Source organism: Mobula hypostoma, chromosome 10 (genome assembly GCF_963921235.1).
Source record: "Mobula hypostoma chromosome 10, sMobHyp1.1, whole genome shotgun sequence".
Classification (NCBI taxonomy): domain Eukaryota; kingdom Metazoa; phylum Chordata; class Chondrichthyes; order Myliobatiformes; family Myliobatidae; genus Mobula; species Mobula hypostoma.
The window spans coordinates 112,274,828-112,290,756 of NC_086106.1; the positions used below are offsets into that span (position 1 = coordinate 112,274,828).

The following is a 15,929-nucleotide window of genomic DNA, read 5'->3' on the forward strand; positions in this document are numbered from 1 at the left end:
AGTTGAGAGTGTAGAGAGTAGAGCAGTGGGCTAAGCACTCATCTTTGAGGTGGGCCAAAGCTGACTGTCAGTGTGGAGGAGATATTAATTCTAATCTGCACAGACCTCTGCCATAACCATTTTGAGATCCAATTTCTTAAAAACACGAGCACTCATTAGGCTACAAAACCCCACAGTAACTCCTCAATGCACAGTATCCTTCAGTCACATGAGCTCAGGCAGTGAACCATAAAGTTTCAACCTATCTTGCCCTCAACTCACTGAGTGTAATTGGAGATTCACTGCAGGAACTCAGCAGCTCGAGCAGCATCTGCTGTGGGGGGTGAGAGGGGTGTGGTAGGGGTAGTGGGGGGGAGGAATTTGTGATGTTTCAGGTCAACAATTCCGTTGTCCCCCTAACAGACACTGCTTGGCATACTGAGATCCTTCCGAAGAGAGTTTGTTTCTCCAGAGTGCAGCATTCATTGTGTCTCAAGTTTCCAAAAGGCTCAGTGAAATGCTATCACGCTTTCATAGTTCATATCAGTAAGAATCTACCTAATGTGGGGATTAACATTTCCTGGGAATCTGCCATGTATGAAAGTCAGTGCAACATGCACAAAATTCTGGAGGAACTCGGCATTTTCACCCTCTCTCTAACCTATGAAAATTTTATTGCATGGACCAACAGATATAGCAGCTTCGGTAACTAAACCATGCTGGGGGACAAGTCAATGGGGCCAGCCAGACAGAGACCATGGAGGGGAACAAAGAGTTGATCTTTTGGGCCAAGAAGCCTCATCAGGACTCAGAGAATCAGATTAATTGCCCATTTTACACCGATTCATGATGGCTTCAATTGAAATTGGAAATTTCATGTCTTTTGCTAGCAAACTTTTTGTTGCTGAGTCCACATACCTGCTACCTAAGGAGGGGCCTGCTGTTCTTCCCATTCACTTGTCCCCTTATCATGATTTTATCACCAAAGCTGCTTTATTTATCTGCCCATGAAATAAAATCTTCATGGGTTAGAGATAGGGTGAATTTATTGGATGGATTGTACTTTTTAAGTAACGTTGTGCACAGTGTGGAAGATGAATTTCTGGAGTGTGCAGATCTGTAGTACTCCAAAATTATTTCATGATATAGAGTTTAGGAAGAGGTGCCAAGTTATTGCTGTCTCACTGTGGTTAAAGTTCGCAGAACAGGATCAATGATACACAAGGGGCGATGCTTTTAATTCCAACTTCTGATGTATTGCTGCTATAATGGGACTAAAGAAGAGTAATAACCCAGTCAAAATCTGGTAAAAGCAGGAAATTGACAACTCTACCAAGCATAATAAAAAGCTATATTACAATGCATTTGTTTTTACACTCCTTTAGCTTAGTGCTGCATTCTTTGGGCCATTCGGCTGTTATATCTGTATTGAGCATTACCACATATACTGTAAGGCACTGGCCAGACCACACTTTGAACATTGTGAGCAGGTCTGAACCCCTTAGCTACAAAAGGATGTGCTGGCATTGGCCAGGATGCAGAGGAGGCTCACAATGGTTGATGTATGAGGAGAGTTTAATGGTTCTGGGCCTGTACTTGCTGGAGTTTAAAAGAATGATGGGGGCAGGGGTTCTCATTGAAACCTATCGAACATTGAAAGGCCAAGATAGAGAGGACATGAAGTGGATGTTTCTTATAAAGGGGGAGTCAAGGACCAGAGGGCACAACCTCAGAATAGAAGGATGTCCCTTTAGAATAGAAGACGAATTTCTTTAGCCAGAGGGTGGTGAATCTGTCTAATTCATTGATACAGACAGATGGAGGTCGTCATTGGGTATATTTAAAGCGGAGGTTGATAGGTTCCTGATTTGTAATGGTCTCAAAGGCTATGGGGAGAAGACAGGAAGTGAGGTTGAGAGGGATAATAAGTCAGCTAATGATGGAATGGAGGAGCAGATCCGATGGACCAAATGGCCTAATTCTGCTCCTATGTTCTTGTGGTATAATGTTTATGGTCTTAAATTTTATGGTATAATGTTTACTGTGAGCTATATGTGAGCAAGGAATTACTTTGCAATCTAATGTATATAACAATGAACTGATCAGAAACTGAATGATCTTCTGTAGACTGCCAGTCACAGTTGAAATTAGTACCTTTTTGAGCAGTCCTGTTGATGTGCAAATCTTCATTTCCCAAAATTTAATGTTCAGAAACACACACTTCCACTTTTCTACCATGCTTTTAACTCTCACCTCCAATTAGTTAAAAGTCAGGGTTGTATTCCTTGACATTGCCTCTGTTTAAAAGGATCATGAGGGAGAAATCCATCTTCAAGGGTTAAACCTGTGCACGCACACTGGATTTTGTAAGTACTCAGCTTCACTGATGTTGTGCCAACGCTGAGTGCAAGTGACAAGGGTGAATTTCTCCCTACAGTCCACAAAGGAGGTCAGGTGCTTGGCTCAGACTGAGGTAGCTGGCATACTGACAACAAAGCAAGTTATCCATTGCTGGACTCTCTCCTCCTCCTACACAGCTCATACCATTATTTTTTACATTCCTCAGTGCTGAAGTTGTATTTTGTTAAAAATTAACAGAATAACCCAAAACTTCACTCCTTTTAGAAAGAGAATATACTATATTTTTTGAGAGGGGTTCAAAACTCAGCAGTGTTTAGAGTAACAACACTTGGTTCTTTCTGCGGCATGTATCGAGAAGATCCATTCTTTAGTTGAAGGGGAATGTAGATTTGTATCTTATTTTATTGTTCATTGCTATGTACGTTATTGTTGTTATAATGCTAATGCATGCAAGTTAATTATTGCTAAAGAGCTAACCTGGGGAACCTGAAGAGGGACAATATTGAACCAAAGGTCATCATTAGATACGTCAGATATACCACATGACAAATACGACTGCTGGTTGGGAACTTGATAAGCCAGTTAAAACGACAAAGTTCAACTGCAGAAAATTTTCAACAAAAGTTGGAAAAGGGGAACTCAGCCATATTCAGATGAGCAGGTTACTTTGCACAATTTTCCATTTTATCTTTAAAGTCCTGTTGGGTGAATTTTCTTCATTATGTTTTTATTTGTTCACAGGATGAGAGCATTGGCGGGCAAAACAAGCATTTAAATATAAACATAAGGATTAACATTATTTGTCACATGTATATCAAAACATACAGTGAAATGGGTTGTTTGCATCAAATAAGATCAGCGAGGTTTGTGCTGATCAATCTACAAGTGTCGCTACACTTCTAGAGCCAACAACTTACTAACCCAAATCATACATTTTGGAATGTGGAAAACCAAAGCACTTGGAGGAAACCCATGTGGTCATGCAGAGGATGTATTAACTCCTTCCTGACTGTGCATGTGCACGTAACAAGAGCGTCTTGGACCTCCAGGTGGTCTACAGCAGGGGTGATTGATAAGTTTGTGGCCTTAGATAGAAGCAGATGAGTTATACAGCTCTTGTTACATGCATGTGCAGTTCAACTCTTTTGAGCGAAGATGCAGAAAGTTTGAAGTTAATAACTCATCTCCTTCTACCGTAGGCCATGAACTTATCAATCACCCCTGCTGTGGACCACTTTCTGGAGGTCCAAGACGTCGACTTCTACAAAGAAGGGATCCATATGTTCCACGACCGTTGGACTAAGTGTGTAAATGTAGGAAAAATAAATGCGATAGGTTTTCTAAAATTGACTCCTTCTACCTTACGCCACGAACTTATCAATCACCCCTTGTATATTTCAATGCAATGTATGAAAGGTAGATAAGCTCAGGGCACGGATTCGCACATGGAATTATGACATTGCAGCCATTAGTGAGACTTGGTTGCAGGAGGGGCAGGACTGGCAGCTCAGTGTTCCAGGATTCCATTGTTTTAGATGTGCTAGAGTGGGAGGAATTAAAGGAACAAACAAATTTGTAGAGATATTGCAGGCTGTTGCAAGAAACATATGGTTGCTATAGTAGCTGATTTTGACTTTCCACATGTTTACTGGGATTCTCATACTGTAGAAGAGCTGGTTGGGAAAGAATTTATCAAATGCGTTCAGGAAAGTTTTCTTAATAAGTAAATAGAAGTCCCAACTCAAGAGAGTGATACTAGACCCTAGATAAGGGAATAAGACAGGGTAGATGACAGAATTTTGTGTAGGTGAACACTTAACATCTTGTGATCATAGTGTCATTAGTTTCATGGTATTATGGAAAAGGGTAGACCTGGTCTTCGGGTTGAGGTTCTAAATTGGAGAAAAGCCGATTTTAATGGTATCCCAAGGATCTGTAAAGTATGGATAGGGATAGATTGTTTTCTGGCAAAGGCATACATGGTAAGTGGGAGGTCTTACAGATCTGTTAACTAAACATTAAAAAAACCTAAACCCTGACATTAAGTTCCCATTTTACAGCCAGAAAGACAAAACAAGCCCAATAGTGATGTTACTCCGTGGAAGACCATCAGCTGTTAAATAAAGCATTTCTTTTAAGTGTGTTAACTGCTGCCACATACACAGTGATTGATTGGTTAATGACCACAACATCCTTTCAGTGCTTTTCAATTCTGGTCAATTTTTCAATAGAAGAAAATATGAGTCAGAAGCCAGAATGCACCTGCTTGGCAATATAATTTGTTTTGCTTCTTGTTTAGTTCTGAGCTCCCTCTATCATTCCCTGTAGTCTCTCCCCCAGAGGGTGGCGGAGGCCAGATCTTCAAATATATTTAAGGGTGAGATAGATAAATATTCGAAAGATCGAGGAGTTGGTGAAGGAGAGAAGCTAGAGACACCATTGATCAGCCATGAACAGTGAGACAGGCTTGAGGGGCCTGGTTGTGTGCTCAGATTTTTTTTAAACTTCAATTCAAAGATAAAAGGGCATTCCCCTATCACAGTAACATGACAGTTCCATTTCTTAAACAACTATTTGCAATCATGTCCACTGGGAGCCTAATTTTCCAAATTCTCATTTTCACTCACTTCAATTCCTAGAAATGGCAACCCATCAAAAGAATGCATTCACTGAAAATGACTCACTTTTCCTGTAACAAGCAGCATAAAGTACCAAGAAGGGAGGGGGAGAGGATGTATATGTATGTGTGTGTGTGTGTGTATATATATATATGTAGCGAGCGAGAGAGTTATTGCTTCAGAAGGACAGATGCTGCAGACCTACCACTTGCATCAGCAGTATTTTGCTTTCAGACTCCTGTGAGGTGAGCAACCTTTGGAACAACGTGATGGTTTTATTCCTCCGCCAATAAGCTGAAATGGGACACACACTCCATGCCTAATGGGAGGAGCTCAGGCTGTGTGAGTCGAACTGAGGGCTGATGGAAGTATGAAACAGAACCCCCAAACGATCTGAGTCCCGATGGAGGGTTTTGGACCGAAACATCGACTGTTTACACTTTTCCATAGGTGCTGCCTGGCCTGTTCCTCCAGTATGCTGTGTGCGTGTGATGCCTTGGATTTCCAGCATCTGTAGATTTTTTTCATGTGTGTGCCTCAACCAATCTATCTGTTTCTCCATGGCGATCTCCCGTTCTGAAGAAGCATATCACCTTTTATATCTATCAAGACTGCTCCACCATTCCATCATGGCTGATTTATTATCCCTCTCAACCCCATTCTGCTGCCTTTCCCCCATAAGCTTTGATGTCCGATTAATCAAGAACATTTCAACCTCCACCTTAAATATACCCAATGAACTGGCCTGCAAAGCATTCTGTGACAATGAACTCCACAGATTCACCACCCTCTGGCTAAAGAAAGCTTTACTCATCCTGGCTCTAAATGGATGTCCCTCAATTCTTAGGCTGTACTCTCCGATCCTAGAATCCTTCACTGTAGGGAACATCCTCTCTACATCCACTCTATCTAGGCCTTTCAATATTTCATAGTCTTCAATGAGAAACCCCCCTTCATTCTTCTAAACTCCAGTGAGCATAGACCCAGAGTCTTGGCAAGATGGCGCCGGTGAGCTACAGTGACATTCTGCAGGCTACATACAATACTTACAAATATACCTCTTTTGAATTACTCTCAAGGCAATTTGCAACATGTAATGTCCCATTAAGCAATCTACTTTTAAAACTACCTAACTACAAAATTTTATGGCCTTCTGAAGGACTAAGTGGATTTAACTCTCAAACAAGCAAGTGGATGAAGGTTCATTGCCATGGCTGAAGGCTGGTGATGGGATGGGGGGGGCACGGGGAAGAGTCCAAGCCAGGCTGAAACAGAGGGATAGGACCCCCTCTACCCAGCAGCTTGTTAGCAAATATGCAGTCACTGGAGAACAAAATTGAGGGCCTGAGAGCAAGGTTGCTGTATTGGAAGGAAAAGAGAGATTGTTGTCTTCTATATTTAACTGAGACATGGCTTATTCTTAGCATGCCGGATGTGGTGATCAGATTTGGAGGCTTCTTGGTTCACAGGATAATCCAAACTGCTGACTTGGAAAAGGCAAAAGTTGGAGAAGTGATAATCTCTTAGCGGTGCGCTGATGCTGCAATTTTATCAACTTCATGTTCCGCCAGCCTTGAACACCTAACAATCAAATGCAGTTTGTGGTGGTGAAAGGGTGTACAGGAGTGAGATATACCAGTTAGTTGAGTGGGGTCACAGCAACGTCCTTACACTCAGCATCAGCAAAACCAAACAGCTGATTGCAGACTTCAGGAAGGGCAAGATGATGGAACACAAACCACTCATCGTAGAGAGATCAGAAGTGGAGAGAGTGAACAATTTCCAGTCCTGGGTATCAATATTTCCAGATCTAACTTGGATGCAACCTATCGATGCTACTATAATGAAGGCTAGACAGCAGCAATATTTCATTAGGCGTTCAGGAGATTTGCTTTATCAATAAAATATTTGAAAACTTCTACAAGTGTATTGTGGCGAGCATTCTGACTGGCTACATCACCGTCTAGTATGGGTGCGTGCTGGTGGGGGGTGTGTGGGGGGGGCTACTTCACAAGATCGAAATAAGTTGCAGAAACTTTGAAAATTAGTCAGCTCTGTCATGGGTACCAGCCTCCGGAGTATTCAAGACATGGTCAAGGAGCGGTGCCTTAGGAAGGCAGCGTCCATGATTAAGGATCTCCACCACCCAGGACATGCCCTCTTCACAATATTACTCTCAGGAAGGAGGTACAGAAACCTAAAGACACACACTGAGTGACTTAGGGACAGCTTCTTCCCCTCTGCTGCCCGAATCCTAAATCGACATTGAATCCATGAACACTACCCCACTACTTTATTTCTGTTATTTTACACTACTTACTTTAACACACACATACACACTTAATATAACTCAATTTTTTCTCTATACTTATTTATCATATGTATCATGCATTTTATTGTACCGCTGCCATGCTTTGTTCTGGTACACACCAACAAATTTCACAACATACGCCGGTGATATTAGATCTGAGTCTGATTCTTTTTAACTAGGGAGTTTGCATCTGTGATCCTCATTGGAGTTTACATGTCACCAGTGGCCAATTATAATCAAGCGCTTGAGATACTGCATGATGCCATCTCCAAACAAGAAACAGTTCATTCAAACACATTTCAAATCATAGTTGGGGACTTCACCCAGACTCGCTTGAAGAAATCGCTACTCAGTTACCATCAGCATATACACTGCAGCACCAGAGGTCCCCACACACTAGACCATTGTTATACCAAGATAAGGAGTGCCTACCGGTCCATGCCCAGTCTACATTTTGCTAAATCTGATCTTGGCTGTCCTTCTCCTACCTGCTTACAGCAGAGGCTAAATAACAAAGCTCCAGGAGTTAGGACAACAAAGCGGAGCAGAGGAGAAGCTACAGGATTGCTTCAAGTCAGTGTACAGGGCCGCGTTCAAGACTCATCTGAATGAATACACCATGGTTGTCATCAACTTCATTAAGACAGTTGTAGATGAATGCGTCTCCACAAATTCAGAGTCTTCCCCAACCAAAACATGAAACATGAGATCTGTAATCTGCTGACAGCTAGATCAGAGGCATTCAAGTCTGTTGACAAAGGAAGTTACAAAAGGTCCAGGTATGACCTCTGGAAAGCCATCTCATGGGCGAAGTGGCAATTCTGGACTAAACTCAAATGAAGTTCTCAACGGCTGTGGCTGGACTGAAATACCATCATCTCTTACAAAAATAAAATCAAGCAACACAAGCAACAATGGGGCTTAGCTTCCAGGTGAGTTCAATGCCTTCTTTGCTTGATTTGACTGCCAAAGTATGGAGGAACCATCATGAACTCCCACAGACCCCGATGATCCTGCGATTTCAGTCTCTGAGGCTGAGGTGCAAGCCGCCTTCAGGAGACTGAAACCATGAAAAGTCCAGCCCAGATGGAGTATTTGGCCAAGCACTAAAGAGTTGTGCGGAGGTTGAAAAGTTCATGACTACTAAGGGTATCAAAGATTATGAAGAGAAGGCAGGGGAATGGAGTTGAGAGGGATTATAAAGAGTGATGATGGAATGGCAAACAGGCTCATTCTGCTATTACATCTTAGGGTCATATAATATTAAAGTAAATATCTTCTTTTTTCAAAAAGGAGGAAGGACCTCCACCCCTTAACTGGATATTTTCCCCCTCATTAAGTCCTTAAAAAGAAACCAAATCACAAGAACAACTGTAACAGAGGCTACAGCATTTGATCCGCGCAGAGACTGGATAACTCCTCTCTCAAAGGCAAACAATCTGAGCACAACCACACTAGTGAGGACATAGAAACATAGAAAACCTACAGCAAAATACAGACCCTCCGGCCCACAAAGCTGTGCCGAACATGTCCTTACCTTAGAAATTACCTAGCGTTACCCATAGCCCTCTATTTTTCTGAGCTCCACGTACCTGTCCAGGAGTCTCTTAAAAGACCCTGTCGTATCCGCCTCCACCACTGTCACTGGCAGCCATTCCACGCACTCACCACTCTCTGCGTAAAAAAACTTACCCCTGATATCTCCTCTGTACCTACTTCCAAGCACCTTAAAACTGTGCCCTCTCATGTTAGCCATTTCAGCCCTGGGAAGAAGCCTCTGACTATCCACACGATCAATGCCTCTCATTATCTTATACAACTCTGTCAGGTTACCTCTTGTCCTCCGTCGCTCCAAGGAAAAAAGGCTGAATTCACTCAGCCTATTCTCATAAGGCATGCTTCCCAATCCGGGCAATATCCTTGTAAATCTCCTCTGCACCCTTTCTATGGTTTCCACATCCTTCCTGTAGTGAGGCAACCAGAACTGAGCAAAGTACTCCAAGGTGGGTCTGACGAGGGTCCTATATAGCTGTAACATTACCTCTCCTTAATCCCACAATTGATGAAGGCCAATGCACTGTATGCTTTCTTAACAACAGTCAACCTGTGCTGCAGCCTTGTGTGTCTTATGGACTCAGACCCCAAGATCCCTTTGATCCTCCACACTGCCAAGAATCTTACCATTAGTACTCATTAAGTACCTCTGCTATCTCCTCTGGTTCCATACACACTTTTCCACTTACACACTTTATTGGTCCTATTCTCTCACATCTTATCCTCTTGCTCCTCACATACTTGTGGAATGCCTTGGGGTTTTCCTTAATCCTGTCCACCAAGGCCTTGTCATGGCCCATTCTGGCTCTCCTAATTTCTTTCTTAAGCTCCTTCCTGCTAGCCTTATAATCTTCTAGATCTCTATCATTACCTAGTTTTTTTGAACCTTTTGTAAGCTCTTCTTTTCTTCTTGACTAGATTTGTAACAGCCTTTGTACACCACAGTTCCTGTACCCTACCATCTTTTCCATCTCATTAGAATGTACCTATGCAGAACTCCACGCAAATATCCCCTAAACATTTGCTACATTTCTTCCGTACACTTCCCTGAGAACATCTGTTTCCAATTTATGCTTCCAAGTTCCTGCCTGATAGCTTCATATTTCCCCTTACTTCAATTAAATGCTTTCCTAACTTGTCTGTTCCTATCCCACTCCAACGCTATGGTAAAGGAGATAGAATTATGATCACTATTTCCAAAATGCACTCCCACTGAGAGATCTGATACCTGACCAGGTTCATTTCCCAATACCAGATCAAGTACAGCCTCTCCTCTTGTAGGCTTATCTACATATTGTGTCAGGAAACCTTCCTGAACACACCTAACAAACTCCACCCCATCTAAACCCCTCGCTCTAGAGAGATGGCAATCAATATTTGGGAAATTAAAATCTCCCACCACTACAACCCTGTTATTATCACACTTTTCCAGAATCTGTCTCCCCATCTGCTCCTTGCCGTCCCTGTTACTATTGGGTGGTCTATAAAAAACACCCAGTGGAGTTATTGACCCCTTTCTGTTTCTAACTTCCACCCACAGAGACTCCGTAGACGATCCCTCCATGTCTTCCTCCTTTTCTGCAGCTGTGACACGATCTCTGATCAACAGTGCCACGTCCCCACCTCTTTTGCCGCCTCCCTGTCCTTTCTGAAACAGCAGCTTGCACAATGGATTCAATGTCCCATTAAGCTGCACCCATGGGACAGTGAGCAGGGAGGATGACTTCAGGGACCTCAGGGGTCTCGGAGGAAGGAAATCCTTGGGAGAGGGTATCAGGTTTTCCATTCTTGGAACTGGGGCCGAAGTCACTGTTAAGAACCTTTACCCTCTTCCACTCATGACCTTGGCATTTGAACTACTGCAAGGAGCTACTGAATTGAATCTTGAGAAAAACAGGGACCAATGAGCTTGACGGGAGCTGAGATGCTTGGCCGTACGGATATATCCCAGATTCTTGTGACCAGTCCAGACTAAGAATGGCACCTTGGCTCCCTCCAGCCAATGACTCCACTCTTCCAGAGCTAGCTTCACAGCCAGCAGCTCCTAGTGTCCGACATCGTAATTCTGCTCTGAGGGAGTGAGGTGGTGAGAGAAGGCAGTGCAGGGGTGTACCTTCTCATCCTTGGCTGGGCGCTGAGAGAGAACAGCTTCTACGCCAATGTCAGACACATCCACCTCCACAATAAACTGCCGGTTGTTGTCGGGTTGAATCAAGATGGGGGCAGAGGTGAAACGTTCCTTCAGGTCAGAGAATGCTTTTTCAGCAGCAGGGGACCAGGAGAATCTGACAGCTGATGAGGTAAGAGCAGCGAGTGGTGCAGCCAGTGTATTGTAATTTCTGATGAAGCGGTGATAGAAATTAGCAAAGCCCAAGAAGTGTTTCAACACCCAACGAGTCGAAGGCTGGGGCTATTCGACCACCGCTTTGACCTTTTGTTGGTCCATCTGAACGGAACCGCCCAAAATTACATACCCCAGGAAGGAGACAGTATTGTGATGAAACTCACATTTCTCAGCCTTCACTAAGAGCTGGTTCTCCAGAAGGCACTGGAGAACTGTGCGGATGTGACCTCTGTGTTCAGCAAGGGACTTAGAAAAAAAATCAAAATGTCATCGAGATACACACAACAAAAAAAAAATTGGTTCAGCATGTCGCTGAGAACATCATTTACCAGGGCTTGGAAGATGGCGGGGGCATTGGTGAGACCAAATGGCATGACCAGATACTCGTAATGGCCTGAGGTGGTGTTGAAGGCCGTCTTCCACTTGTCCCCTTCACGGATCCAGACAAGATGGTAAGCATTGTGGAGATCAAGCTTGGTGAAAACTGAGGCTCCTTGCAGTAGTTCAAACGCCGAGGTCATGAGTGGAAGAGGGTAAAGGTTCTTAACAGTGACTTCATTCAGTCCCCGGTAATCAATGCATCAATGTACTTACTGATAGCTTCTGTTTCAGGTACAGACAGGGAATACAGGCGGCCCCTTGGGGGAGATGTACCAGGCAAGAGAGCAATGGTGCAATCATATGGACGATGAGCTGGTAGGGAAATGGCCCGGGACTTGCTGAACACAGCCTTGAGGTCCATGTATTCAGGAGGGATGCACTAAGGTCTGGACATTCCTCGGGGGGATCTGAGCTTGAAGAAAAGGGGATCTGAGCATGGCGGAGGCAGTGGGAGTGGCAGAATGGGCTCCAGCCTCCAATCTTGCGACTGAGCCAGTCAATGTGGGGGTTGTGTTTAACTAACCAGGGATGGCCCAGGACAACGGGAACTTGAGGAGAGTCAATAACATAAAGGGTTAACTGTTCATGATGGTTGTGGGATAAACTGAGACTCACTGGAGCTGTGACATGTGTGATGTTGGCCAGTCTCTGACCGTTCAAGGCATTGGCCACCAGTGGTGACTGGAGAGCAGACGTGGGTAATCCCCACTGGGCAGCCAAGCTGGAATTGATAAAACACCTCTCCGTACCAGAATCAACCAAGACGGAGACTGCTCGCCGTTGGATGCCCCACTCCAGAGAAGCAGGTATGAGAGTGAGTGGCGTCGAGGAGGGCTGGACCGGGGTCACACCCACCAGTACTCCTCGTCCTACTGATGAGCGATTGGCTTTTACTAGGAAGGTGGAGATGAAGTGGCCTGGTTGGCCGCAGTACAGACAGGAACGGGTGCTGATTCTCCTTTGTCCTTTAGTCAGCGTCAGGCGGGTACAGTCAACCTTCATAGCTTCGGGCTCTGGAACGGGAGTTGTAGATGGGGGCAAATGACAAAGCGATGTAGACTGGACGAGGAGCTTGGAACTCACCCAGTGCCCCCAGGGACCCTCTGGAACCCCTCCCTCTGCAGCGCTGCTGAAGGCCGACATCAATACGGATGGCCAAATCCACCAGGGCTTCAAAGGTGGCAGGAAGGTCCTGGGTGACCAACTCATCTTTGATGTCATCAGAGAGGCCATTCATGAAGGTGTCATACTGTGCCTTCGAGTTCCAGCCGCTGGAGGTGGCTAGGGTCCAGAACTCTATAGCGTAATCTGATGCAGATCTGTGCCCCTGGTGCCTGTGCAGCATTTCACGGGCAGCCTCTCTCCCATGTTTGGAGCGATCAAACACTTTTCTCATCTCCTCAGAAAATAACTGAAAACTGATGCAGAAAGGGGAGCCTGCCTCCCAGACGGCTGTTCCCCATTCTCTCGTCCGACCGGACAGTTGAGTGATGACGTAGGCCACCTTGGCTCAATCAGTCGGAAAGGTTGTTGGTTGTAATTCAAAAATGAGGGTGCACTGGGAAAGAAGAGAGCAGCAGGTACCGGGCTCACCTGAATACTTTTCCGGAGGAGGCTCTTGGACGGGAGGAGTGAGCGAGAACACAGAGGTCAGGGCGGAAGATGCAGTCGCAGAGTGTTGATGGGCGCTCTGGGACAGCTGGAATGACTGAGTCTGGGCCACAAGATCGGCTACCTTGGCAGAAAGCGACTCCATTGCCCTGAACAGGGAGTCCAGCTGGTTCTGGTGTTTACCCAGCATCACTCCCTGTTGTTCCAGGACAGCTCTCAGACGACCAGGGTCTGCTGGATCCATTCTGGCCAGATTTTACTGTCAGGGCACTGAAGCAGGGACCCAATCACAGACCAGGTACTGTACGCACTGTGATATTTACTGAGTAGCAAATCCAGAGGGGTAACAAAGTTGGTGTCAAAGTTCAGGCAGAGATCGAAACATCCAGAGAAATCCAAGAACCAGAATCGGGAAACAGGCAGTTGATATTCAGATGGACAGAGTTCAGATACAAATGCTGGAAAGGCTCAGGAAAACTCACTGGCACAATCTGGCAACAAACAGGTGAAGACACAGGACTGAAATACACTGAGCAATAAACAGAGAGGTCCATGACAGGTGGGACACAGTGAGACACAGGTGGCAGCAACACAGGTAATATTGAGAGACAGATGAGAGACGGAGTACTCAGTAATACAGGGGCCGGAGTAGAGCAGGAGGGGGACAGGAGCACATGGCAATACAAACCACAGACTGACAGCTAGAGGGAAACAATCAAAATGACAGAGTTCAACTGGAGGTACTGACATCCACACTCTAAGCTCATCCTAATACTAAGTCCATAGTATTCCTTGCATTAAAATAGATACATCTCAAACCATTGGTCTGAGCACGTCCCTTCTCTATCACCTGCCTATCCTCCCTCTCACACTGTCTCCAAGCTTTTTCTATTTGTGAGCCAACTGCCTCTTCCTCCTTCTCTTCAGTTTGGTTCCCACCCCCCAGCTCTAGAGGACATAGAAAAGAACATAAAAAATGACATTCTGAAAGTGCCTTAAAGTCTAGTGTAAAATGGGGCAACACGCTCCAAGGAAGAAATATGTCCATGCTTGGAAACGAGAAGGTATAAAAATAGTGGACAACTCGTCATCCCTGCCACAAGTTAAGTGGCTACCTTGCCACATACAAACAGTGCCCAGGCGTGTAGGAGAAAGCGATAGGCTCATTTTTCACTCAGGAAAGGAGGTACATCTCCGTGTCTTACCTTGCCGTCCTGGCTGGCCTGGAGGTCCTTGCAGGCCTTTCGGTCCTTCCAGTGGAAATCCTGGTGGTCCAGGTGTACCCGGTGGACCTTGCTGCCCTGCACTTCCTGGGAAACCAGGATCACCTTTAAGACCTGGTGCTCCAGGAGCACCCGGGATACCTGGAACACCTGGATCACCTTTTGTACCTATATGGGAATACACTAGTCAGTAAGCCATCATTTGAAATGCATTTAAGGTTAATTATTCATAAACATGTTATTTATAAACAATTCCTCTGGAAATAACCATCATTGGTTGCATCTTCAGAGGTAGAGGCAGAGGTAGAAAGTTAATATATATTCATAGGTCTATCAATAGAACATTCTAGATTAAAACTAAATACTGAAAATACAATAGATCAGGCAGCATCTGAGAAACAATTACGTTTGCAGCCCATGAGCATTTGTCAGATTTCCAGCATCTACAGTTTGTTTTAATTTTCACATAAATTTAATATTGTAGAAAATGTTTAAAGGATCCTTACTCAATTAATGGAATTTGATGTCTAAGAACAGAATACTTTCAGAAACTATCAATGGAATCTCAATGGAACTGTCTGTAGGAAACAACATTTCTAGGTTTGTTATGGTGTAGGGGCTGTAATGGTTCAAAGGTTGGTTGTCACTGGCAGTGGAATTGTTCACTATGATGAATCAATTGACAGTCAGAATTTCAATCGACAAAGATCAACAAGATCATCCCTAAGATAGCCAGAGACTTTTTCCCAGGATGGAAATGGCTAATACGAGGGGGCATAATTTTAAGGTGATTGGAGGAAAGTATAGGGGGGTGTCAGATGTTAGATTTTTTTAAACAGAGAGTGGTGGGTGTGTGGGGTGTGGTGCCAAGGTGGTGCTTCAGGCAGCTACATCTTTTGGACATAAGAGACCCTCTTCGATAGGCTTATGTATGATATAGAAATGGAAGTCTTGCAGGAGGGAAGGGTTAGATTGATCTTAGAGTAGATTAAAAGATTTGCATATTCTGTGGTCCAAAGGAACTGTACTGTGTTGCAGTGTTCTATGTTCTATAAGATCTTTTGAAATACATGAGATTTGACATTTGGCGTATCAAACTAATCTTCAGCCATTGCCACTGTAGGACAGGGTTAGTTTGCAGTAAAGTGAATCCAAGATTATACATTATGCCATTTGGTCAGAAATTCAAATTTACTTTAATTGTAATCTGCATGTATATTGTATATGGCTCATCCATTTACCCCAGTGCTGAGATCAAACAGAATTCCTTAAAGGTTGGCCACTTGAAAATCATGTTCCGTATTTTTAGTATAATTCTATTTAACTTGAAGGAGCGTGACCGTTCCTCCTGGCTTTAGCAGAGTACAGTGGGCTGCTGTCAAACTAGGCGTGATTCCCAACTTAATAGTCGTTGGTGTGATCATGCTGGTTCTCACACGCATGATGAATAGAGCGACCACAATTCTGTCCGGGTATTAGCATTAGGAGCTTTATTTTCCACCTTTAGGTAAGTGGTTTCATTTACAACAGGTTGAGGTTTGCAAGAT

At 44.2% G+C, this 15,929-nt stretch overlaps 1 protein-coding gene across 2 annotated transcripts in view; it reads right to left on the minus strand.

Annotated features, from left to right (window-relative positions):
* The window catches only part of col4a5 (collagen, type IV, alpha 5 (Alport syndrome)), a 314,426-nt gene that overhangs the window by 52,565 nt on the left and 245,932 nt on the right, over positions 1-15,929 (minus strand). For both annotated transcript variants that reach the window (XM_063061058.1, XM_063061059.1), the window contains exon 42: positions 14,365-14,550. In XM_063061058.1, coding sequence (XP_062917128.1) covers positions 14,365-14,550 — 186 coding nt within the window. The remainder of the gene's footprint in view (positions 1-14,364; positions 14,551-15,929) is intronic.